General features: G+C 39.2%; 1 protein-coding gene across 5 annotated transcripts; it reads right to left on the bottom strand.

Moving 5' to 3' along the window:
* PSEN1 (presenilin 1) lies at nt 1-26,238 on the bottom strand. Of its 5 annotated transcripts, none has more exons than XM_030483394.1 (12): nt 26,139-26,200; nt 22,490-22,633; nt 20,639-20,763; nt 17,557-17,810; nt 16,123-16,264; nt 12,411-12,478; nt 10,885-11,105; nt 8,743-8,841; nt 7,378-7,464; nt 6,362-6,535; nt 4,202-4,320; nt 1-3,904 (listed from the first exon to the last, which is right to left on the bottom strand). In XM_030483394.1, exons 3-12 carry the CDS (start codon nt 20,720-20,722, stop codon nt 3,749-3,751), a joined length of 1,404 nt encoding a protein of 467 aa, XP_030339254.1. In that variant the 5' UTR covers nt 20,723-20,763; nt 22,490-22,633; nt 26,139-26,200; the 3' UTR covers nt 1-3,748. The 5 variants fall into 5 exon arrangements, with proteins under 5 accessions (XP_030339254.1, XP_030339253.1, XP_030339255.1 ...); XM_030483393.1 differs by having other exon boundaries at nt 20,639-20,677; nt 26,139-26,199; XM_030483395.1 differs by lacking the exon at nt 26,139-26,200 and adding an exon at nt 22,019-22,116 and having other exon boundaries at nt 22,490-22,556.
* Nucleotides 26,239-26,806: the final 568 nt, after the last annotated feature.

The following is a 26,806-nucleotide window of genomic DNA, read 5'->3' as shown; positions in this document are numbered from 1 at the left end:
TCAGGATTCATGCAACTTTTATTTTAATTATTAAGACAAATACAGGAAAATTTGCAATAATCTATCAAAAATGTATCTTATCAAGAACAGGAAAGGTGTTTAAAAAACATTCACATTCAATTCAGGTTATGTACAAACCAGTGTTTGTAAAAAAGAAAACAGCAAATGCTTTGAGTGTAGAATTCCATTCTGGTTCATGTTTCAGCGTTCCCAATGACCAAGTTACCACTGAGATGCAATCACAGTGCAGACATTTTCCACAGTCTATTAAACTCGTTTCAACAGCATCATTGCCAAAAGTAATTTCTTTTTAAATAAAGCATTTTGAGAAGTTTTGTCATACAGTACCTAGCTACTAGGGTTACACAATAGTTCTTTCAGAGCTAGAGTCTAATGTGCTGTCATTAACATACTAATTTAAGAACAACAAAAACTCTCAAAAATGCAGACTACATATTGAAGTCCTTCAGTTATACCAAGCTAGCCAAGCTGAAATGGTTCACAATCTCAGACTGGTGTTTTAAGACAAAGAAGAGGAAAGTGACACAACCTTCACGCTTATGTAGTAACAACCCATATGCAAACAAAAACTATTCTCAACTGAACATCATGGACCCAAGTACTGAGATAATCTTTAGCTGCAAGATCTCATTTGGAACATAAGCTACCATGACTTGGTATAAGAGGGCAAATCTAGAAAATTTCATCTGGTTTTTGAAAGTGTACATAAGACTTGGTAATAAGCAGTTTATTTTAACATATATTGGTTTGGGCTTGAAAAGCAGTTTCCCTTCTGAATTTGACATTCAAATACATAAACTTGAACAGTTTCTGTGAATATAAATTTTACAGCCTCCACTACGGTAACTCCACACTAGCTCAGAAATTAAAACTTCAGGATAGCAGAAGCAGCTCTGGGGGGAGGAAGACAGGCAATTTAGTGTTTGAAGATTCTGAGCTCTTCCTTGGGTTGTACATTTAACACCCACTCAAGCATGTGGAAAGGCGTTTGTGCATTTCTATAGATTCTAAAGCAACTCTTCCTAGAGCTAGTGCTCCCATGGTGCATATTTAAGCCAAAACCCCAAATAATAAAGATAACTGTGGCATTTAATTAACAACTCTTAACTGAGAGTCGGCTCAGATATGCAAACTGATGCTAGTGATGCCAACTCTTAGCAAACCTGTTCTTCACAACAAAACAAAAGTTAGGATGCCCAATAAAACACACAAGGGAATTTTCTTAGATATAATGCTCAGGAAAGGGACAAGTTACAATAGTATAAAAACATGTAAAAGTCTTGTAGAAAACAAAAAACAGACAACCTGTTTTAGGGTCAGGCTTCAAAAATGGAACAGTGATTTAAGCTAGAAAACACAAGCAAGTTTGACTTGAAAAGTCAGTGTAAGCAATTTTGATATGGTTGGTTTAATAACGCTATCCATAACACATCAGCACACAAATGAGATCATAGAATGACAGAATGGTTTGTGCTGGAATGAACCTTAAAGATCATTTCGTTCCAACCCCAGGATCCCAACGTCAACCCCTGAGGAACATCATTCATCAACTGATCTCCACTTTGACATTGAACCATTGACCACACCTCTTTGAGTGTGACCATCAAGCCAATTCCTTATCCACCAGGTCAAAACCATGCCTCTCTAATTTAGGCAAGGATGCCGTGTGGGACGGTGTCAAACACCTTGCAAAAGTCAAGGTAGATGATGTCAATCACTCTTCCCTTATTCGCTAATGCTGCAGGACCATCACAGAAGGCCACCAAATTTGTCAGGCATGACTCGCCCTTACTGAAGCCATGTTGGCTGAAATAAAATTTATTTATTTATTTCATGGCTGAAATACACAGATAATGAATGAAAGTACTTTAGAGGAGGCAAGACAACATATTTTATGAGAATGGAAATGCTAACACTGCAGTTAGCAAGTCATACTAGAAGAGACAGATGTTTCCAAGGACAATCCAAGTAAACCTTTCCTGGTTTTAAAGCAGATCATTACATCATAGCCTTTCTTCCCTTATTTGGGCAATGATTGGTGAGCATCTGTGATGTCTCAGTCCTTTGAACCTATAGGCACTAAAACAAAGCCCTAGAAAAAGGTAAAAGGAACTTGCCAGGATTTTGACAGTTTTTCTACTTGGCAGGGACTCCAGTATCAAGATGCAAGTAAAATGGAATGCCCATCAATAGTACCCACTCCCTATGCTTCCCTCAGAAAAGAAATCACTTGTACAGAGTAAAAGCCTATGGCAAAAACATCTTCATCTCACACAAGACTCATTTCCAAGCAACTATTCAGAAATGAATTCTTCAAATGAAGAAGAAAACAGAGTTTAGCAGCTTTAAGGTTTGAATCAATTAATTTTCTTGTAAGAAGTTCAAAATCTTGTATCTTCTTTTCAGTGATTTTGAATTGTCTTTTGTTTCTTCAGGTTCCTCACAGGAGAGGTAATTAAAATGAAGGTGGTCATGAATTTTGCTTCTCAGTAACATTAAGTAATGTCTTAAGTATCTTCACCGATAAAGATACTGCATGAAAAAAAAACCAAAAAAAAAAAAAAAAAAAACCCAAAAAGCCAACCCTGCCCAGCCTGAGGTGTTACATAGTTGAGTGACCAATACTTCAGGTCAACTGAACCGTAAACCACATTTCTGAAGAGGAAAAATTCAAATGATGCATTAGAAGTGCTACTAATAGCACTCTGGCCTCTAGATCTGGCGAGCTAAACTCCATCTGGGATTGCTGCAGATGTCTACTTATTTCATAAGAATTTCAATGAAGGAACATACACTAACAACGCAGTCTGTGCTGTTAGTGACTATTCTCAAACACAGGGTTTGAAATGGTGTTCTAGCAAAATGGTTTGCAAGAGCACAGACAAGTCCTGAAATTGCTTTTTAATGTAGTTTATTGACCTTCTAGAATCTAAGATCCAAATTAGGATCTTATGATCCACTAATGCCAAATAATTCAGTCCAAGTCTAACTAGCTACATAAACCGTAGCAGGTGTATAGAAGGTGCACTCCATGCTTGAGGATCCAAAGTATTAAAACTGAGAAGAGGGTCTTGAACAAGTGGGGGGGGAGGGGGGAAGCTTTTAAATTTAATAAACCAAGCACGCTCAGGCACAGAGGCTATGAAGTGATGGAACACTCTTCGAGTGACAGTCCTTTCTCCCTTTGTCAAATTGCTACGAAGTACTTTCTCGTTACACAAAGACTCTACTGTCAAAAAATCTCTGCTGAAGAAGTCTGAATTGGGTTTTCTCTCTCTTCAAGCAGTTACAGGGACAAGTTCCATGTGATTTGTCAGCTTCCTGTGTTAACATCAAGGAAGTCCTGAGCACCCTTAATGCTGTGAAAATAATCAACCTGTGGTAAGAGATCACATTGCTGGTGGAAGCATAGCAATTCTCACAGCGGTGGTCCTCACCAGAGATATATACATATATCAGATTACTTCTGATATAATAGCACCCAGTTTAGACCGGCCATCGGGAAGAAGCCACTTTCACACAGGAAAACTCTTATGGTGCCCAGTGCAGCAGTTGTCTCAGGAAAAAAACCAAACAAACCAACAAAAACCCACGCCACTGGAGGAAGTTGTAATGATTCAGGCTTAGAATCTTGTGTATTAAACTTCAGTCTCAGTTGAGAACTGAAGCAAAACCATTTTTCCTCCTGCAGATTTGCTACAAAATATCCATACCAGCATCAAGTGTGCTAGATATAAAACTGATGGAATGCTAGCTGGTCCATAAAAGGCTGCACCAAGTTATCTGTAGCAAAGTAAAAAACTAGCCCAAAGGTTATGGAGATTGGAAGAGCTGGTAAGGCCTTCTTAAAGATGGCAAGAAGCAGAAGTGTAAGGCACAGACCCTGAGGGGAAAAAAAGAAACAACAAAAAACATAGGGAGAAATTAGGGAACTCTGACAAGCAAAAGATTATATATACAAGCATTAATCTCACAGAAATACAACATACAGTGCACGCCTTCCTAAACTAAAGGCTTAAGTGACAGATGTACAGCCAATGAAGATCACAGCTAAAGACCTCATCAGTTTTCAGTCTGGCCCTCAGATAAATGAATTCCAAATTAAAAATAGCAGCAGTTATTACTTTGTCTCTGATGAACAACAGAAACTATGGCTATTATAATATTACATCATACTTACAATTAATATGGCTACAAAACATGCTAATGTTGTATTCCAGTCACCGCTTGCTGTTGCGGAGGCTTTGCCAACAAGAACACTGTAGAAAATGAAGTCTCCTAAACCTAGCTTTACTCCTCCTGCAAAAGTGAATATATAGCAGCATTAAATACCAGACAATCTACTAATATTACATATTAGTAATTGTCAGAGAATAATACAGATTTACAGTAAGTTTTAACAAGACTTGCTAGCAAGAACATTTTCTTTTCAAAACTAGCATCACTCCCGAATCAAGTGATAAAGAAAAACTCTTGTGAAACAAGATGGCTTAGGAACATTATAACACTCAATTAATTCACCCTATAATCAGAATTTTTCTATATTCCTACTCCCCTGTACATACAGATGCAATATATACAAACACAGATATTTGTAATAATATTTGTTGGGGGGATGTCCACTTTTGGTTGTCATACTATATTCAACAGAATACTGAAGTACAATTTCTTTAAGATGGCTGAGGGAGGGAGAAAACAAATAAGCCCCTTGCAGATGGTGTTTTATTTGCCAGTTAGAAACCCATATCCAACAAAATGTTCCACTGCCCTCCCAATTTTCCTACAAAATTCTTACTAAGGTAGTTCTAAAAAGCACTTGTGTGTGATTAGAGAGTATATCACCAAGGCAAAAACCCAACATATTTAGTCTAAGATGTGAAGTTTAGGGAAACTCATGAGTTAATGTCTTATTCTTTTAAACAGTAATTACCAACCTTAGCAACAACTCTAGGAACACAACACTCAATTATTTCTGCAAACAAAATAATGAAGATTTCCTGAACACCAGTACACTTTGAGCTTTTAGTCCAAAATATTAAGTCAGAAAGGCCAACATTGGGTCATCAGCTGTTTTCATTTGGCCTATTGTTTACCTTGTCACCTGATTACTGTCCAGCTCAAAACTCACTTTAGTTCTAAGAAGAACTCAGAGTATCAAATGAGGTGTATGCCTGGTTGGTCACTGGGGAAGAAAAAACAATGGAAAAAAGAAAGGGGCTGGGGAAGAAGATAGAGGAGAAACAAGGCAACCCCAAAACCGCTGAAACAAAACTTGGATGCTTGCTTTCAGTGTGACAGAACAATAAGCAAAGGCAACTCCTTCCACACAAGTGAACCCTCCAAATTTCTAATGCACTGCTCCGAACTTCTAGTAAGCTAATGCTGGCTAACAAGTCTGGATCATTGCACATCTGTCATTACTGTTCGCTGTAGGAATACAGGAGGGAGAAAATTATTAGTCTGACCAGAAAAGAGTTATAGTTAACTACTTAACTAACTAAAATTGCCCAAATCCTAAAATTTTTGCATCTTTATGTTATTTTTCTAAGCCCTAGAAATTAAAATGGATTTGTAACACACTCTGAATTTGGAATTTTTGGTACAAAGTAAATTAAAAAAAGACTTCTACTTTAAGAACAATTTTTGAAACAAAGGAGCACCTGAGAATCAGAGGAGGCAGTTGCACCTGCAGCATACAGAGCATCACATGGGGATGAGTAGTTTATCAGACAGGCAGACCCTGATTTATTTAGAGCTTTGCAAATCTAATAGCAGCTAAACTGCAAATGGAAATCACAAGTCTGTTAAAACAGATATCTGAGTATCGATGTCATATGCTTTCCAAAGATGGTGCACCTCAGGAAGATGCTGGAGAAAAATAAGCAAGCTCCTGGCATTCTGCATTTGTTTCAGTCTCCATTTAGGTTTTAAACATTGCTTTCTACAGAGTGGATTACAGTAGTTTAATCTTGAGGCAAAAAACATTAATGACTGCTTTTACAGGACCTAAAATACAAAAGAGACGATACACAGCAAAACACTGCATAGAAAAGAAGCTAATGCAACTGACTGTATAATGGTCTGAAAGCAACTTGTGCTTTTAAAGTTTTAAGTCTGTGTATCAAACTGAAGAGCAATTTGGCCAATTCTACTCACTCTTGCAGCTACCAAAAAGCAACTCCATCTATTTCTATGAGGCATGTTAGCACTGATCATGAGCAACAGCAGCTCTTTGTTGATGCTATTAGCTCACAGCATACTATATCTGTGCAGCCAGGATACCTAAGACTAACTAACTTCAGATTTATTAAGTCTTTTGGGCACAGTAATTCATACTCACGTTCTTCAGGGTCTTCACTTGTTTGAGAGTTACTAGGTAGAGCCTGAACAGCAGCACGAGATTCAGGTGTTGATTCAATGGGTCCTATTCTATTGTCCCTTTGTTGCTGCCATTCCTGACTAAATCCACCATCATCTGCTTCAGCATCTTCATTCCGAGCCTGGTTTGCAGGAGCTCGAAGGAAGAAAAGCATTTAAGATTGCCTTCAAAAATGTGCCTTCTAACATGACAATTTCTCCATATGTGAGAATATAGATGAATGAGGAAAAAAAGAGCTATTTCATAATACTTAGCAACAATTAACATTGGCACACACCATTACAAGACATTCTCACTCAGGATTTTAATACTTATTTAAACAATCCGGAGTCAAAGTGCACTCTGCAGTCACAGCATCTACATGTTACGCTCAAGTCCTAATATTCTGGAGTACTTCAACATAACAGAGTGGAACTTCTGTGGTGACCTAATTTAAAGATCGCAGTTTAAGGTGCAAACTCTCATCTTTTATTAGCTTCTTTAATCAACACTGACTGCTTAATTTTCCAGTAAAATAGAAAATGTTAGTGAAAGTCACAGATACATAACACCTCTTCAAGCATGTTAAATTCAGAAACTTTACTCTGCTTCACTTATACATGTAAACAAATAAACCCCATGTTTTTAAACACCATCTCCGTAGCCAAGAGAGCTAGACACATTTCTGCTTAATACAAATATAAATGAGTTAGCATTACGCTATATTATCCCAATTTGACAAGCAATTGAGCTCAGTCAATAGTTGCCTATTGACAGTCATTTCACCACCAGCATCCTGGATCCCAGAAAAATGAATGCAAGAACATTAACCACACAAGACTTTTTGAAGTCTTGACAGATTCATCATTCTCAATATGGCCTCCAAGCTTTCACTCTTCTACGGCAATCAGAACACTTAAAAAGCTAACCTCCAAATATCCATAAACATGTATTCCGACAAAACGACAACTATGAAGGCCTGTCAAAGTAAAACTCACCTTGTTTATCATAAGCAGAGTTTTTGGAAGCTTTCCGTTGGGCTTCTGGATCTTCCTCAGCCATGTTCACCAGCCATATCATTGTTGCTATTAGAAGAGAAACAACAGAAAAATGAAAACCCCATCAGCACAGCTAGTCAGATAATGGCATCAATCCATTCTTTTTCTTTTTCTTTCTTTTTTTTTTTTTTTTTTTTTTTGGTACAACTGTCTTTTGCAACAGGCAATTTTACTCTCATTAAAGCACAGTAATACCTGGAACACGGCCAGTACCAGCTACAACATGCATTTAGAGAATTTGGCAAATAAAAGTCTTATTCCTACTTAGATGATGAAAAAATGGCAACAGTTGTTGCCAGAGAAAATACTCCTACATATGAGGAGGCCCACTCTGAAAATCTGAATCAACTTCATTACTCTTTTCCACTAATCAGTTATTTTACCTGCAAGTAAAAAGGTCTATTAAGACTGGTACTGAGGTACCTCAACTTAGAGGCAGTATCTGCATCAAATTTAATAGTTCTCTGCCCCCACCATCACAACGAACTTTCCAATCTGGAGGTAATGAAACGTCACACTGATATCGTGTATTTTAATTTAGGTTTGTGGTTTCTTAGCATTAACCTCTCCTCCCACAAAACAGAACAGGCAGCTATGAGTAGTATCAGTAAAACACAGCAAGAGTCACAGATGAAGAAAACCCTCCCCATTCTCTGTAACCTTGTCCCTGAAATAGCCCCCCTACAGCACACTTCCTGCTTCCAAATACAGGCCCTTCTGGAGCACCAGTAGCAAAATGACTGACCATTAACCTATTTCACTGTTTATCCACAGGAGTAGAACTAGCAACAGTTAGTTGTAAAAACTAAAAAGTTCTAATGTGGAACTTCAGAAACAGTGGAACTACGTACTAATTACACAGGTGATAACAGCAAATTGCATTCAGTAGCTTATTTTTCACAACTGCAGGGGAGAAACAATGTATTAAAAAAGACAAGCCCTGGAGAAAAGAGTGCTGCAACCGAACCTCTTCCTGGCAATTTCTCCCTTTCCTTCCAGTAACACACAGGTTGTTTAAGCACTTAAAGCTGATAAATATTTTCTGAAAACAAATACTCCCTTTGAATAGGCTTTAATTCACAGCTTAATGTATTACCATTATTCCTATTCATATTTTGTAACAGGCCATACTGGTTTTTATCTATCTCGGGAGATCTTAGCCAGAAGATGTTCCACACTTTTGAATCAACAATGAAAGGAAAACTGAGGCCCCAGTGAACAGACTAAAAATTCCAGCTGACAAGCACCATGTTAAAACACAGAAAAATTAGCAAATCACTTCAGCTGAGTGAGAAATGTACTTACAGGAGTAAATAAGTGCTGGGAATAGAGTTTCATTTCTCTCTTGAGCGGTTTCAACTAGCATGCGAAGAGGACCTTTAGGACATAGGACAGCAACCAAATCTGAAAAGAAGAGTGAACAGATCTTACATCATGGCAGACATACTTACAAAAAACATGTGATGTTCCTCACTTAAGATAACATGCAACAGTAAATGTATCTGTATGTTGACTTGTAAGTTGAATAGTAACTTTTGCGAATTATTTGCTTTCAACTAGCATCTTGGAAATACCCAAGCTTGCTTTCTATTATCAAAGCTTTTCCTAAACCAAGCTCAATGCTATAACAAATTTTAAGACAACAGGTGAGGCTCACATAACTTCTAAGAAGTAGGCATGACTGTAAATTTATTCCCACTTACAGAGTAAAAAAGTGAATGTGCACACAAACAGGAAAAAACCCAGGTTTATTAAGCATTGCAGAAAAATGCTCTGTTTGCATAGACTTGAGAGGTGTTCAAAGCATGTTTAGCATAATAAAAAGACAGCAGCTTTTTGTTACTTCTCTCAATTCTTGTTCATGGAACAGCATATGAAACAGGGTGAACAAGTAAAAATTAACTGAAAAATCAGTAATTTCCAAAACAGGATGGCTGTTTTTAAATTAACTGGATGACTGTAACTGAAACAAGTTAGTCATCAAAGCACAGCATTAAGAAAAACTGATCTATCAGATGCTCCATTTGCTTTCTCAGCTGAATGTCAATGGTTTGTTAATGAAATTTGCAACTCCACAAACCACCTCAGTTACACTTCCCTTGTCTTGCATATTTGGTCAGCAATCTGTAACACTTACATATTAACCTTGCCACTACCATCTGCAATTGTCTACTCACTGTATGTCTTTAAATTCATTTGAAACAAAATCTGGCACTGACAGTGTGGGGTCACAGGCTTTGAAACTTGCCCCCCCCATACTCAAAATAACCACATTATGGAATATGACCTAAAGAGTAATTTTGTTTTGCAATCACTGAATGAAGGCTGAATGCTTGGGATACTCAGATTTGTTCCAGTCATACGAAGGGTGGAAGTGGGGATGGGAAGGTTTTCTTTCTGTGCCTTATGATCCATGAGCATACACACGAGAGACATTTTTCCTCCCTCTGAAAGCAGAGCACACCTAGGGAGTACACTGACCTACCAGAGCTAATCCAATCTTACTAAACCCTGCACTTCTACAGCTGGACACATTCTCAGTCTTTGTCACCATCAGTGACTTTCAGCGTACACATTCATCACACTTACGTGTTTACAAAACAAAATCAAGTTACAAGCACATCTTCATGGCTGCAATGTTTTAATTATGTCTAAGTAACTGGATTTTAGTCTTGCCTGGGAACTAAATTAGTATTTGGGATATAGAGTGATCTTCTTACCAATTGTTCACTGCCCTCTAAAGCTTTACGAAAAAACTACATCTAGGTACCAGCCATCATTCTGAAAAAGTCCAGTATGTGATAATTCAGGTGAATTTGTATTTTAAAAAGTCAAGGAAACAGATCTCATAACCATGTTCTTCTAAATGTGAAATGACTTTGAGCAATTAAAACTGTCTTTAATCATTCCTTGCTTCCTTCTCATTATATTATTAGACATGGATCAGGGTGCTGTTTATGTCCACAAATTTGAGCAATTTATAGGTTGGGCAGATCTATACCTGTATGGGACTGTACACAAACAACAAGCTCCTAAATTCTGAACATAAAATAGTTTTCAAAAATTCTCGGATAAAATGAGAAGCCAAAAGCTCTCCACCTTTACAGAAGAGATCAAAATGGCAACATAAGTCTCTTATCTCCTCCTTTCTTGAATCAGTTCAATTTTCCTCCCCAAAGAATCCAGAAAGTCCAGAAAACAAGAAGGAAGATGGCATCACACAGTCACACAAAGCCCTTAGCTGTAGGGGACTGATCTCAGTTTAGATCGTGATCTTATTTCTGAAGTCTGTAATCACCTTCTCTGCTATGGATGACACCAACACCCTCCTACTACCCTCCACCCCCCTTTATCTTTTTAAAGGTCTAGTCAGACAAATGGGAAAGTCAGGGAACAGAAGAAATTCCCACCGTAATACCTGTTACTATGCCTTGCCCCAGACCTTACCATACACTGAAATGACAGCCAGGATAAGCCATGCAGTCCATTCAGGAAGGTACTTAATGAACACCAAGGCCATGAGAGCACTTATCATAATGAGATATGCCTGCTGGAGCCGGAGGGGACCCTTCCAATGAATACAAATCATGCCCACAACACCGAAGTTCCAGATCATGAGTGCCACCGTAATGTAGTCCATGGCAACGTTATATGTCTTAAAAACCTCACTAAAAAAGAAATAAAAGAAAATAATATGGACCACATTTGCTCAAAACAATGTAAACAGGTTACGGATGCAAGTTTCAGAATATTGTTATTTAAAATTTTCATATTCAATGTTTGCACAAATGTAAATTCAATCTTCAACTAGCACTTACCTGTTCTTCACAAAAGGGATAATTTTACCAGTGTTTGTTTCACACCAACTCTTTCACTTTTCTGAAAGTTATCATTAATGTTTTATTTCCTTCTCAAAGCAGAAATTGACAGGAAAGCACATGCCTAGGTTGGACAGAGCCTTGGCGACATGGCCTAGTGTGAGGCGTCGTGGGTCACAGCACAGGAGTTGGAACTAGATGATCTTAAGGTCCTTTCCAACCCAAACCATTCTGTGATTCTGTGACTGCAAAACCAGACATTTTGACTGTGCACATGATTTTTGAACATCGGAAGGAAGGAGAAAAGCCTTTAGTCCTTCTACTCACACATGCTCATGGAAGAGTGCCAGCTGCAACCCAAACCCAAAGAAGGTGAGTCTGGCAACTTGCCTCCACCCAGCCTGCACTGCACTTGTGCAGCGTACCTTGCCCTCTATTTCGAAAATCGTTACTAAGGTTAGAGAAAATACTGACCAAAAAAAGGCATCTCAGATCACTTTTGGCAAAAATTAGTGACTGAAAGAACACCATTTTCCTCCCCTAGGGTCCAAATTAAATAAGCTTCTTCAAAGAGAAGTGTACATGTCATCAAGTGGTACAAAAATACACACAGTGTAATAGCTTTGTGGCATAACTCTAGTTACAAACCCTGATCAGGTTGCTTGTTTTAGAAAATACCAAGTACTGTGAACAACTTTTCTTGATGTCTGGATAAAGGCATGCTTCCAAATTTGAAAAGAAAAACATGGGATACATTTTGGTGAGACAGCAGGTTCTTTTCAGCTGATTCTTTTCTGCCACTCCCATGCAAACAGCCTTTGCATATACAGCCCAGCACCAAAGCCACAATGTAAACAACTGCTCTTGAGTCATATGGCTATGAAAAATTAAAGTTACCAGAAGATATGCTAACAGAATAAGCTACTGTGTGGAAGACAACTTATTCTGGTGATGCATGTGATGGACAGCTTCTGTACATCAGATGCACTGTAAACCCATAAATCTCTTTTATGTGTACTCTATGGAACTATATAAAACTAAAAATTTTATTGCAATAGCTTACTCACTGTCATCCTTCTTAAGATTCAAGGACAAGTTGTAAAATAGACAAAGTGAGACATTAAAAATAGCGTATTAATGCTTTAGTTCACTTACCCCAGGTAGATGAATGAGAAAAAGAAAAGCAGCAAAAGAGAAGAAATGATAAGCCAGCCATGGATCACCTGAATAAAAGATATCAATACAGATCTTTTTAATTTTTTTTTTTTAATTAATATCTACTTAAAAATGCTTTTAAGGTTATCTTCTCTTTTGATTTAAGCAAGAAAATTAATACTCAGATATCTCTCTTTTAGTTGTTGCTAAGTTCATATTTAGTCTACACATATTACGGTATTTCAATTTACACTTATGAACCGTAAGTGCTTTGTGATCTTTTGATAGAGGCTCTATACAGTGAAAACTACTGTTTGTATATTTTTTAGGCCATTCTGGTAAGTGGCATTAACAGCAGAAGTATCTGGCATTAACACAGATGGAAAACATGATTCATTTTTGTGCAATTACAGAGCTTGCTCTGATTCTAAATCGTTTTCAGAATAGAGTTACAAAATTTAATGCTGGAACACAGGAAAACCTTCAGTTCTTATCTGCTGAAATTCAGAATTAGCATGTTATTGATGAATAACTATATAAGAATTTCTATATGCTCATGTCAATATATACCAATCGTCTATAGACATAATCCCTAATTCTGATATGAGCGCAGATACGCATGCCCAGCAATTTAACAAAACACACTTCAGGGTTGTACTCAGCTGGAACAAGCATAGATTTAACCCTGGAAATGAAAGACATGCAGACTTCGCACTGACAAAAGTGCACAGCACTCCTGTATATTACTGTGCAAAATTAAAAATTTAGATTGAAGAGACCTGTAGCTTTAGTAATCTCTAAACTGAGAATGAAACACATTTGTCAAATTCCCAGCACAGAATCTTACATATAAAACCAGACTCAACACTGCAAGTAGAAAACCAGTCAGAAGCAATAATCTAGAAATTCAAGCTGTATAAGAAATCCTGTTTCAACTAGATATGCTTAGTAGAAAATTAGCTATGGATGCTCACCAGATTAAAGCATTCAGAAAGTGTTTAGAAATTGTGTTATCTTTTTCTCTTCTGAAAGATGTGTAGTAGAATGCATCTTATGGTATAGTTTCTAAAATATTCTGCAAAAGTTAAAACATGCACACAGACTAAAGGAATCATGCTTATGTGAGGCAACCAGGACTTGCCAGCAAATTAATAATCTAGCTATTAGTTAGTAATTTAGAACATTTAGGCTAATACTAAGGTTTTCATAAGCATCTTTTAAATTCTCAGCAATTTTTGAAACATTCATTCTCATCCTTCACACTGTTCCTCAAAACAGGTTCAAATTCAACCTTTGACCTAATAAAACTTGTCATTTAACTTGCTAATCTAACAAATTGGCTTTCCATATTTCCTAGTATAGTCTCTAAAAGATCTAATTTCCCACATGTAATAAGCATGATGCCTGTAAAGATGCTGCAGGAAAACTGCCAAAGTATCTGTCTCGGTCCGTCAAACTGTCATTCAGAGCTAGTGGGGAGGGAAGAAAATGTACTAAAGCTGAAGACTGAAAGGTACCTGAAACAGAATCCTACTCATAAACAGCTTATAAAGCTACCTTATATCTAGGTAATGACATAACAAGAGGAATTTTAATTCTCTCTAAAATTAGTTGAAACCACTTTTTTCCTTTAATGACAACATGACTTCCAGGTGTAATTCTTCTATTTGTAGTATAAGCTCTTAAACCTTTATACCACTTAAGAAATTAGGGTGAATACTATTGTTTCATTCTAGTAAAGAATAAAACATTATTAATGTCGAACTCCAAGGCCATTGGTACCAAAGCAAATGTTTGCACACACTTTGCACAACTATTGTCAACAGTACTAAAGGTAGATTCAAGACTTGTCTTAAGTGGGCATTTCACACACAGAAGTTTGTTTTATTCTCAGTATGTCTCTCATTTGCTATAGCATTTTTCAGATCACCAGTCTCTTTTCATACAAGTGATTTTTCCAAAGTGTTTCTTGCAACTTTTGGCCACTGTTTTCCAAGCAGGATACCATGGCAGGTTTGTTGCCTACAAATTAAATAATTTTCATTTGACAACAGCTTCAACACTAACTGATTGCTGGTACAGAGTTGACTGTGACGGCAGAATGCACACAATTAAAATGAGCTACAGCAGCCGGATTTGGCTAAAACTATGACAAATGCTGAGAATAATAAAAAAAATAGTATAAGAAAAGTTAGCTAAATAGAATCATCTTCGAATATGCTGTTTCTGGTTAGATGTAGGAGATAGAATGATGGCCATGCTTAACTTATCACATACAGGAGAAACATAGGAAACTAACAGCAGTAAAGCTGTGACAGTATTTCCTTTCTTCAAAGGGGTTTTCAGATAAAAATCTTATGAAAATAAGCAAATTATTACCACCAGCTGGAGGCATAATGTTCTTTCATTGTAAGTTCCATTCCCCATAATCTAGACTACATTCTACACATAGAACTGCATGCAAAATACAACCAGATGGACAGGGAACTACATTTTACAGCATTCTGGTATAGCAGCATAGAAATACACTGTTAGCAATTCTAAAAATAAGTCATATATTTCTTTTAATTAGCATAAAATATAACTACAGGAAATTTCTGTTGTCTGACCATTCTAATTTTTTTTAAAACAGCAATTATTTTTGTAAGAAGAATGTACAGTACTTCGTACGGTCAAGAAGGAAGCCAGAAATGTGAAAAGCTTACTGAAAAACAGTTGATGCCTTCAGCACCTAAGGAGAACCCACTGGGTGCCAAGGAACCTAGCTGAAGTACATCAGTTATGTGACTTCATCAGAATGAACAGAATTGGCAATTTTAAAGGAAAACTTTGTCAGTTCAGATTTAACACCACACTGTGAGAAAAGAGAAAAGTCTATACTTCGAAAAAAACATTATTCCAAGCTGTATGCAGATTCAGGCAAAAATACTTTCCCCTGGCTGGGACTTCACCCACAGCCATGAAGACCAAAACCATTTTCCCCTCTTGGTAATAAAAGAAAGCAAAGCAAAGCTTTGGGCCAGTGCATGGATTCCACCTCCTGTTTTATAGTCATGAAACAGGTTCAAGGTTCAGGCTGCACACTGGGAAGTTTTATTAGGCCAAGCCTTGTCAAATTGGTCATTAAAACCAAAAGACAACCAGAAATTTTCACAAACAACTCCTCCCAGGCAGGTGACATTGCAATTATTTATGTTAAGCCTGGACTTGCCTAGATTACATCATCTATGTGATGATTGAAGTCTTTTACAAAAGAGCCTTAGTGTCTCTGTGTTTGCTATAAGGATATCGCCTGGCATGTACAGCCATGCACCCATCACACTGTTGGGAGACTTCTGTACTGGGGTAGGGTTGGGAGAGGGGAGTGGAAAAGCCCTTGAGGTCCTGAATAGATTTTGAATGGTAGGACCAGGTCTGTGCTTCATAGTTCTGAACCGCAGGAAGATTTCAGTACATGGGCATTTCACAGCAATAGGAAGCAATGGTACGCCAATTCTAACTGACAAAAGAGCCAGCAGGGTTAGCAAGGGGCCTCTGTCTCCCTGCTCCATCAAAAGAACAGAAGCCACAAAACTGAAACAGCAAACTGAATCACCAATTCTGCTACACTTGCTCACTCATCCTTGATAACACCCTTCATTTTGTTCCATTCTCAATAATCTGTACTAATAAAACTAGAACAATTACCCAAGTCAGCTATAATTATACTCACCTTGTAGCACCTGTATTTGTAAAGCACAACCAGGAGTATGGTCATGACAATGATAACGCTGATCATGATAGCCGCGTTGAGAATTGAATTCAGGGCTCTCTGTCCTACTGTCTCTGTCTCTTCTGTGAAAGGAGTGTAGATGCTACAACAACAAAGAGTCAACTGAAATGCCACTGAATGCAGATGTTTCTGATACATGAGGCAAACATCAACTGAAATTGTACTAATCTTTCAATTCAGAGCTGTGAGAGCAACACCTATTTTGTACTTGGGCAAAATGTGAAAGGTGGCATAGTATCATATTAGGCAAAATTTAATTAAAAAAAAAAAAATCCTTAGAAGACTTGCCTTTCCTACATTCTTAGATTAATACTATTTTATACTTTGTAAAACAAACAAAAAACCAGAACTCCATGTTGTTTGATAGAATTACTCACATGTTATGAATCATTAGACTGTTACCGCAGCTAGACCTTTATGAGCACACCATCTAGTGGATTTGCAGTGAAAGGCTCCCCGGTGATTTCAACAAACCAAAATATGGGCTCGACTCTCTTTTTCTTAAAAAAACATACAACAGACTGGGGAAAAAACCACTTCATTGGCGGGTGGGCACACTTACCATAAACAGAAATATAAAGAAAAATAATTCCTTGATTAACAGCTTTGATGGAGACAAAGAACTTTGCGTTTTATTGAAGCATTTGATGACATGCTTATGTTATACAAACATTTCAAAGCCAAACACACTTTGAACCATTTTGTCTAAATGATTTCACAGTGGAACATTTAGCCTGATTTGCTGCAGGTTCTGATAGGTTCCGTGCTCTTCCTTTGTTTCCTTTCTCTCAAACCAGCTTTCACTGAAATTGCCCTCTTTTGGCAACATTAATATTTTGCAAAAAAACACCCCAAAACATTTTCTATATAGGAAACCTGCCAGGAAAGTTTCTCTAACTGCAACAGAAGTGAACCTCATAAAGGTGTTTTCCTCTTCCATTTGAATTTCTTTATCAAACAGCATAGACAAATCAGAACTTGGCATATTTGTTACTTCATTTAAACGAGTAGCTTTTTCCTTTTCCAAAATGTTTGTATTCTAGCAGACTACAACTGAAATGGCTTTGGCTCAGGTTTGAGTTTATTCTATAAAAACCACAGGGCATGATGAAGTATTAAAATGAGGACTAGGATCTGAATCAAGCAGTAACAACCACGTTATCCTGACTGTTCACCAGATAGAAAACAAGTGTACCACAAAAAGAGAGTCTGGTTCCTGGACGGAATAAAACAAAACTGCCTTTGGGCTGGTGGAAGGGAAAAGGGAGGCAAGATGGAGTTCACTGCTTGAATTAGACTCCTGAAGAAACGGAGATTAAGGAAAATTTCCTAAGTTAGTCCATTGAAAAGATAGGGGGAAAAAATGATACATACAGCTGTCCATCCTTGCGTGTGTAAAAGCTGACAGACTTGATGGTTGCGACGACGACCACCATGCAAAGTGTGACAGGTACAAACAACATAATCACATGTTTTGCGCCATATTTCAGTGTCAGCTCCTCATCTTCGTCTTCATCGTGTTCCACCACTTGCTGAATGTTTTGTGGCTGCCCATTGGTCTCAGAGTCAGGATTGTCATTTCTTCTGCGCTCACTATTATCATGGCGACGTCTCTCGCAACTGTCATTCTGCAACACATAAAAACCAGTTTCCTCAGCAACTATCCACAATCATACTCCTGTACATGAAGCAAAAGGAGTATGTGTAAGGTAATATTTAATGTCAGGAACACTTGGCTCAGCAAGGACTTAAAAAGTAGTAATTAATTGCATCACACAGTTATCAAAAGAATGGGAGCACAGTGTGATGTTAGAAGCATTTGTATTAAGACCAGCAAAAGCTGAAGCAAGCTGGTTGCATCTAACAGCCTACATCCCCTTTCCTTTAAACAGAATTTAAAAAGCTGAATAAAGACAGGCAGCTTTTTCCCCTTGGTCCGAACTACAGTTCATACAAGGGTGCATGATAGAAGATTACTCACAGCTTCACATGAATTAACTATACCTGTTCCTAGAAATGCCACATATTTATGAACCTAACTCCATGAGAATCCCAAGAAAATTCCTGTCTTTACCATGTTACTCCCACTACTGTACACTAGATAGAATATATTAAAATGGAGTTTCAAGAGGCATTGTGTTCCCACATTTTTTAGGGAGAAGAATGACACAGAAATGTGATCAAACTCAGGTAATTCTCAGTCTTAGTACCGAGATTTGATCCCAGAGATATAGCGTGATGAGCTAAGTGTGCAGATTCTCTCTCTCCTTTCCCAAGGATACTACTGCCACAACCTTCTACTGACACGGAGGAAATTCCACCACTCCTGTTCACAAATGCAAAAGAACCTCCCGGCCTTCCTGATGCTGCTACATGAAACATGAAGGGTATAATTTGAACACAAGGACAGAGGTAAACTTCCAATGGAATTAAGATTAACCACAAGCAAAAACAGAGACTGATAACAACACCTACAAGTAAATGATGGGGTCTGCACTCCTCCTGGTGTCTCAAACCTTTTGCCTCTCTGCAAGAAGCCCCATGAGCAGGGGACATTCGGCCTTTTATACACAGCGTGTGCATATAGAGAACACAATAGGAGAGTAAGCTACATTTCACCTGTTCTGGACCACAAAGAAACAAAACCATTTATGTTTACCAGTCACTCTAAACAAGCCCTAAAACGCAACAGTAAGACTACTTCTTTTTACTGCATTACTGTCCAAAGTCAGTGCTGTACTGTTCTCATTTCCTCCAGTCAAAGAGTTTTAACATAAAAGAGAACTTAAATAAAGATTTAAATTAATCTAATTTCTTCAGAGTTACGTCAAACAGCTCAGTTCGATTAAGTGCACTAAAGCAGCTTTAGATTAAAACGTACAACCAACCGAAGGAAGATACCTTTTGCAATATCTTTAAAATACCACTCATTTAGTAAAATTGCTCTAGACATGAGATAGGGCATTGAAAATAACCTAATGAATTTCTGCTTACACAAGTAATTTTTTCCTTATACATACAATGTTAAAGTCTCACTACCTGTTCTTAACAGCATTTACACCCATAACTGCTGACTTGTATCTCATTAATTCACTGCGGGTTTTTGATAAAGCAATAATTATTTCAGAGATTCTTTATAGAGAATTTTCCCAGCCCCACCCTCAGGAAAGATGAGATGTCAAGTCTACACTCAGAACTCACATTGGGGTTTTCAAAAGCACTTAAGTGATTAAGGAGTACAAGTTCCTGGACTTTGAACTGCAAACACTGACACTGCTAAAACCTTTGTTGAAGCTCTACAACTTCCCCAACTCATGAAAAATTTGCTTCTACAAAACATTACCAAGTAACAATACACACCAAACACTTTCCCTATTCACTCCTTTTCTATGGTATCCTCAGGATCAAGGCTCACCAGGGTTTTAAGAACTGTCCTCAAGGAAAATTTGCTTTATTTTTTCAAAAAGGAAACTGAATATAAGGAAAGGAAACAAAAAAAAATCTAAAATTCTCTTAAACAATTGAAGTTAAACAATTAAAACTAGCAGGCAAACAGATTTTGAGACTTAAGGTTTTAACCTTAATTTGGATTTAGTATCATTAAAGTATAGCCCAAAAAAGATCTTGTGTTCAATATTATTCCTTATTAAATGAAAGATTCATTATAAATCACTTGGCATTTTGTGTAAAGTCCTCACATAGAATTATCAAAAGTCAGATAGAAACAGCAATATGGGAAAATGCAAAGAGATCATGTTTAATTATTCTGAAATGCTGGCTGCAACTGAACCTCTTTCTGTACGGATTATAGCTGAAATGTAACATTTTTCACTTTGATAGTAAAACACTCCATTTCTCTCAGCCTACAAGATGACAACAATAAATCCACCTGCCTAAATAATCTGCCTGAGATGATCATAAGTAATACTATGTTGGAGATGATCAGAGCCTTGGAACACTTCACAAGTAAGGTAGACCTAGTATTTAGGTTTCTCTACATTTGCAGAATACATTGCTCTTTTTCTGCTGTAATAGCAGTCCTGCATGAGGAAGCCCTTACTCCTATTTTAGGCATAGAAATATAAAAGTGAAATAAAACCCCACAGCTTTGCAAAGCACAACACAAAAAGAGCCAAAGGAAAAGCCTGATTAACTAGCACACCACTACAAAAAACTTCAAACTCAAACAGAAAGAGAAAAACTGAAGAAATTACACCAGTATGTGCCATTTTATTCTCTTCACTAGTTAGGAACAAAGACACAATCACAAAATGTCTTTACATACTAAAACACAGTGCATGACAAGCAGATCAGCATCAAAAGAGTTGTAAGAGTTGCCCTCTCATTTGCTGTTAAAACTAGGAAAAAATTTGTCCTTTCAGGCTACTAAAGTGTAGCTAAAGGTGACATGCGTGTGCCCCACTGCTTAAAAGAACAAAGTGCACTCATATCCTACCTGATCAGTATTAAACAGAGCAGAAGCCATGGACTCTTGGTGAAGTGGAAGCAAAGGAACAGACTCTTCACTTTCCTCAGACATTGTTAAAAGTGAAAATTCTGAAGCTAAAAAGTCAGTAACACCTGTTGTAACACCGTAAGCAAATGTAAGTTATGAACTATGTGCCTTCAGGTGAATAAACAGTATCAAAAGCAAAGTGCCAATGTGTTTTTTTCCTATCAGTAAAATAGTTAATAGCAAACCCAGAGTAATGCCCCTGAACCAAGAGATAAAAACCTAGCATGTTTGATAAGAGTTTTTATTTATTACATCCAGATATATACATCAGGAGCAGACCACCTTGCCTGACAGTGGGCACAAACCTCTTAGTTCTCACATACACCATTTACGTTTAAAGGTCATGATACAATGACAGATAGTGAAGACTGTTCTGAGCTCCTGGGGTGTGACTGGAAGAAGAGATAGCAAATTATAGTATTTCGTGTTCATTCACACTCTGACTGTTAGCCACAGAAGCTGGATATCCTTAAGCAGGAAAGGATTTTTGTATGTCCATACAAAAACAAAGCGGATGTGTGTATGGGAGAAAAATCATTACAACTAATTATTGAAACCACACGTAGAGTTACCCTTAAAACATGGAAAGAAGCAGCACAAGTAGTAGTAATTCATCAGTACAATCTGTTAGTGAGAAGAAAATAGAACCATCTGCCCTCCATTGCTGGGAAGAAGCATCACCAAGTTACCTGTAAGGATGGTGAGCCCACAGCTTATTACTGAGCTCTGCCTTTTTAACCTAGCAGAAGCGTTCAATAAAAGTTAATCTCTCACCTGTCCAAGATGAAAATAACCCTTTTTCATTCCCACACAAAGCACACAGTAGGAAAGTTTCCACTTTTCTATTTTTATTAACAGTTTCTACAAGCAGTAAGGTTTTAGTCAGACTGACTTTTTGATTTAAAAATAACTTTTTAAGTGTTTGGTTTTTTATTTTTCCTGATATACCAGGTTGCTGATTTGAGATAAAGACAAGGATTTTTCAAAATCCTGGATTGTATAGAAGAGTTAGAGCAGGGATCAAAATATTCTCTTGAATCACTGCCATAAAAATGGCTACAAGTGGCCCAGCCTCACAAGAGCATTTCTGTGTCATAGGGAAACCTGATATTTAAGACCTATTGCAAGAACAAAGAACTGAGCATGACAAATCCAAGAGCCTGAGCACCACACCCAAGCAGATCATCTAAACTTGGTTTTACCAAAACACACGTGGTGCAATGGGTACAGTTTGAGCAACAAGTCCTTCAAAGCAATCTCATGAAAGTTTATGGTTTGAGTTCCCCCTCCCCACAAAAACCTCAAGAACTCTGAAAGCACCTTAACAATTATTCACAGACAAGACAGCGCTGCTCTTCCTGCACAGGAGCAGTCCTGCAGCAAGAGCAACAAAACTCAGGCTTCAAGCTCTACGTAGACTAAAATGAACTCTGAGTGAGAAACCTATGAATCAAGCAGACCACAGCCAGGCTAGAACAAGAGAGTTCACCAAATCCTCTAAAGGTCAATGTCTGACATGGGAGCGTCCCGCCCACCCCATTTTCCTATTTTTCTTGAGGGCTTGGACATTCTAGCACCACTTTTAACTGGGGAAGTCTTATCTGTATATAAAAATTAATTTGGAATATCAGATGATATTTTACAGAATATTTCTTTCAGCAGTTTATCACAACAGTCCAGATGAGAGAAAATTACTCCCAAACAGATTCCTAGCATTCTGAACTGTATGTTCATCCACACTCATTACTCATGCTGATTTAACTGCTACCAGGTAATAAAATTCTTACATACAGTGTTGCTGAGGTGGTTATCAGGGAAGTTTTCTGTCAGCTGCCCATGCTGAAACTGGGGTAAATGCGCAGATAGTTCTGTCATTGGGGCTGTCCTCTGGAAATCACTTATTTATACACAAAATGGATCTTTCCTCTTGAGATGCTGAAAGGAAAAAGATGTGTAAAAAGTCTTTGTTCTTACATGACCAGGTTCTCTATTCCCTCCCTACCCCAATTTTTAGAGTTCACACAGACCAAAGGCAACCATTTTCCATCTACACCATCACAACTGTATCACATCTACTAAGAGGTCATAATATGGATTTTCCAGCATAAAAATAAGAGTGTCTAAGTGTTATCAAATTAGTTCATCAGCCACAGAAGTAATCCGGCAATAACCTAATAATTCAAAACAGTTTTCCATTCCTTCTTGTGCTATAAATAAGAAGCACCGCATGCTTAGTCAGAGTCCTTTTATGTTTCTATCTCCACAGAGTACAATTGCTCCGAGTTGTTCGGTTTTGGATTGCTGATAAGCCCAAGGGGAATCTTCAAGCACAGAGGACTGAGTCACACTTTATCCTTTAAAATCTGGATATATCTTTAATACTTTAATTTAATGTAATGCCCCAAGAGTAACCTAGAGCTATGGAGAACAGTATTTGAGCTGAGCCTCGAGAAGTAACGTTCATTCATTTCTCCTAGTGTTAAGTTTTATGTATCAGCTAAATGTACATACAAATAGAATCACAGATTCATAGAATGGTTTGGGTTGGAAAGGACCTTAAGATCATCTAGTTCCAACCCCCCTGCCATGGGCAGGGACGCCTCACACTAGACCACATCACCCAAGTCTTTGTCCAACCTGGCCTTGAACACTGCCAGGGATGGAGCATTTACCACTTCTTTCGGCAACCTGTGCCAGTGCCTCACCACCCTCACAGTAAAGAACTTCTTCCTTATATCTAACGTGAACTTACCCTTTTTAAGTTTAAACCCATTACTTACCCCATATGCTTGTAAAAGCTTTATACATTCCTCCACAAAAAAGTCACATGCTAACATTTTCCTATGCAAACGTGAATAAACTATGTGCTCCATAACAAGGAGGAGAAAGCAATATAGGGGGAAGAGGAAGAAGGGTGATGTAACTACCTAAGTTTTAGAAAAAACATAATTTGAAGAAACAATGAGTACGCCTAGATAAATCACTGGCTTGGTTACACAAAACATAGGGAAGTGAATAAACCACTGCCTTAAGGGTGGAGTGCCAGTCCCCACTTCCATCCCAAGCGGCTCCTGCTCCTACCTTGTGCCAACTCCAGCATACCTCAGCCCTCTATTACAGTGAACTTTACTTGCAAAAATAGAAGAAAACAAATCCAGGAAAAGAAAACAAGAATATTTTTCTGCTGGTTTAGTATACTTAATTAATTTATGGAGTGATCTCAAAATACTCATACAAGGGAGGACCTCACAATATAAAACTTCTCAGCTCTCGCATCAGCAAGCCAGAAGGGCCGCAAGACAGCACCATGAATAGGGAGTGACACCTATTTTCATACATAGTAAAATACAGAAGCTGGTTCCCTACTTGCAAATAAATAGTCCAGAGGAGGGCCACGAGGATGATAAGGGGGCTGGAGCACCTCCCGTATGAAGACAGGCTGAGAGAGTTGGGGCTGTTCAGCCTACAGAAGAGAAGGCTGCGTGCAGACCTCACAGTAGCCTTCCAGTATCTGAAGGGGGTCTATAAGGATGCTGGGGAAGGACTCTTCCTTAGGGACTGTAGTGGTAGGACAAGGGGTAATGGCTTCAAACTTAAACAGAGGAAGTTTAGATTAGATATAAGGAAGAAGTTCTTTACAGTGAGGGTGCTGAAGCACTGGAATGGGTTGCCCAGCGAGGTTGTGGATGCTCCATCCCTGGCGGTGTTCAAGGCCAGGTTGGACAGAGCCTTGGACCACGTGGTTTAGGGTAAGGTGTCCCTGCCCATGGCAGGGGGGTTGGAACTAGATGATCTTAAGGTCCTTTCCAACCCTTACGATTCTATGATTCTATGATCTTACAAGACTAGTGCACAGTGCTTGCTAACTTCAACAGGGATGTAGCTTGCACTAAAGAGCCATTAGGAAGCGACACCAATTTAACCAGTCTAGTGGGAGCATGCAAGCTATTTGAAAAAGAAAGACAATGGATTCTAGTATTCACTAAAATGGCTCTCTTCTATGTTTGTGATTACAAATAAAAGCACATCTAATTTACAACACAATGAAATGTAAGATTAGATAAAAATAAATAGGCATTGGGTTGTTTTTAAACTTTTTGCATGAATTCTTTGACTGGGCTACAGAATATAAACAATGTTGTTTTAAGGCTGCTACTGGTAAAAATTCTCAGTGACAGGGCCACCACTCAGGAAAAAGTTAGGTATTTTTATTCAAATGTGGAGTATCTGAATGAGATTTTCCCCACAGCAGCATGTCAAAATTCTAATTTAATTTAATTACAGGAAAGGGGAAGGAGAGAGAAAAATAAAACCAAAACACCGTCAAAAAACAAAATCACCACCCACGAAATCCTACATAAAGACTGCTAAAGAAAGCCACCACAAAATCACCAAAACCACCCAGCTACTGAGTAACAAACTGAAGACAGGGAGAAAACTGCCAGGAAAGTTGCAGCACAGCTCGAACGACAGCGTCTATCAGGCCCCAATACTTACGGTTTGTTAAAACAATCCCCTTTGAAAACTCGAGAGCTCAGAACATGGACTCAGGACATCTTCACAAATAGCTTTATTTTCTATTTTTTCAATAAATGAACACTCAATTTAACTAAGAACGAATGAAATCTAGAAATTAATTGTGCATAAGCAGACACAAATTTTTACTTGTTTTACCTGAAAAGGGACTCACCAAAACATTTTTTATTTTTTCCTAATGAAGCTGTTAATAAAATAGGCTGCCTAGAAAAGTTCTTCCTTGCTTCCTTTGGCTTTCTTTAGTACGAACAACAGGATTTACTTAGAGCTATAGTTTTCATGTATTACATTTAGCCTAAGAGGCTGTAGCAACACACGAAGAAGCTCTACAACGTTCCTCTGCTGAAAAGAGAACAGCAGGCAGCCGGCAAGTATCGATCCGTGCGGCACAGTTAACCCCTGCCCTCTCCCTCCAGTGAGCAGCAGATACTGCTTTCCTGGGGGGCACCGAGCGCCCCTCGGAGCTCGCCCTCAGCCTTGTCCCGGCCCGGAGCACTGCCTCGGCCGACCCGGCACGGGGACCCGGGCCAGGCGAGTGGCGCCGCCGCCGGCTCCCACACAGGCCGCGAGGGCGGGGAGGCCCCGCGGCGGCGGGGCTGAGGGGTTGGGACCCTGCCCAACCCCGCTCGGCGTCACCGGCGCCCCGGGCTCGGTGCAGCCTCCCGGCCGCAGCCCCACCTCTGTCCCGCTCCGGCCGAGGGCGTGGCCTGGGACCGCGCCCCTGCCCGCGGCCAAGGGCTAGCAGAAACACCGGTCCCGGCCGCCCCACGAACCACCAGCCTGGCCCGCCCGGCCCGGCTCCGGGTGGCGCAGCGCGCCCGCCCCGCGCCCCACACGCTGCCCGGCCCAGCGGGCGCCAGCGGCCCGGTCGTGCCCCGGGCTGCCCCGCGCCCCATAGACCAACCTGCACGGCTCCCCTCCCGCGGGCTCCGCCACCTGCTCCCCGCCGCCCCGCAGCCCAGCCCCGCTCGCTTCCGGCCCGGGCCCCGCCCTCCACCGCGACCTCACTTCCGACGGCGGCGGCCGCGATCCGCTGCGGAGCGACACCCGTAGCTCGGGGACCTGCTAGATACCCGCCGTCCGCGGGCCTCCAGCCCGCACCTCCGCGACCGCGGCGCGTACCCGGCCAGCACCGGCACCCGCAGAGAGGCAGGAGGCACGAAGTAGCGCTTCTGAAAGAACAACCCCAAACCTTGCCGTGAAGCAAAAGCATGGAGTCACAGAGTACGAGGAGGCTGGTTGGGTACCAGAGAGGGAACACTCTTTGAAACTTCAGCCAAGAGTAGGCCTGCGAGGGAAAGGCAGCTTGTCCTACTTAACCTGGTGATAGATGCTGCCAAGTAAAGAGAGCGGTGTGATGAAAATATACACTTGGTTGGTTGAATTCAAGTCACGCACTTGCTACAAGCTAGGAACCCCGTTTTAAAATGGTCCCACAAAAAACCACAACAAAACATTATGAAAATAAGTTGAAGAGATCTTTGCATTTCAAAATAAAACCAGTATTAAAACTTAATCTAAAGTCAATGTGGCATCCTTTCAAGAAGACTTTAGTAGAGCTGTGACATGTAT

This window comes from Strigops habroptila, chromosome 4 (assembly GCF_004027225.2).
Source record: "Strigops habroptila isolate Jane chromosome 4, bStrHab1.2.pri, whole genome shotgun sequence".
NCBI classification, from domain to species: domain Eukaryota; kingdom Metazoa; phylum Chordata; class Aves; order Psittaciformes; family Psittacidae; genus Strigops; species Strigops habroptila.
The sequence above is the reverse complement of the archived record's forward strand: the minus strand, read 5'-3'. Positions and strand labels throughout refer to the sequence as shown.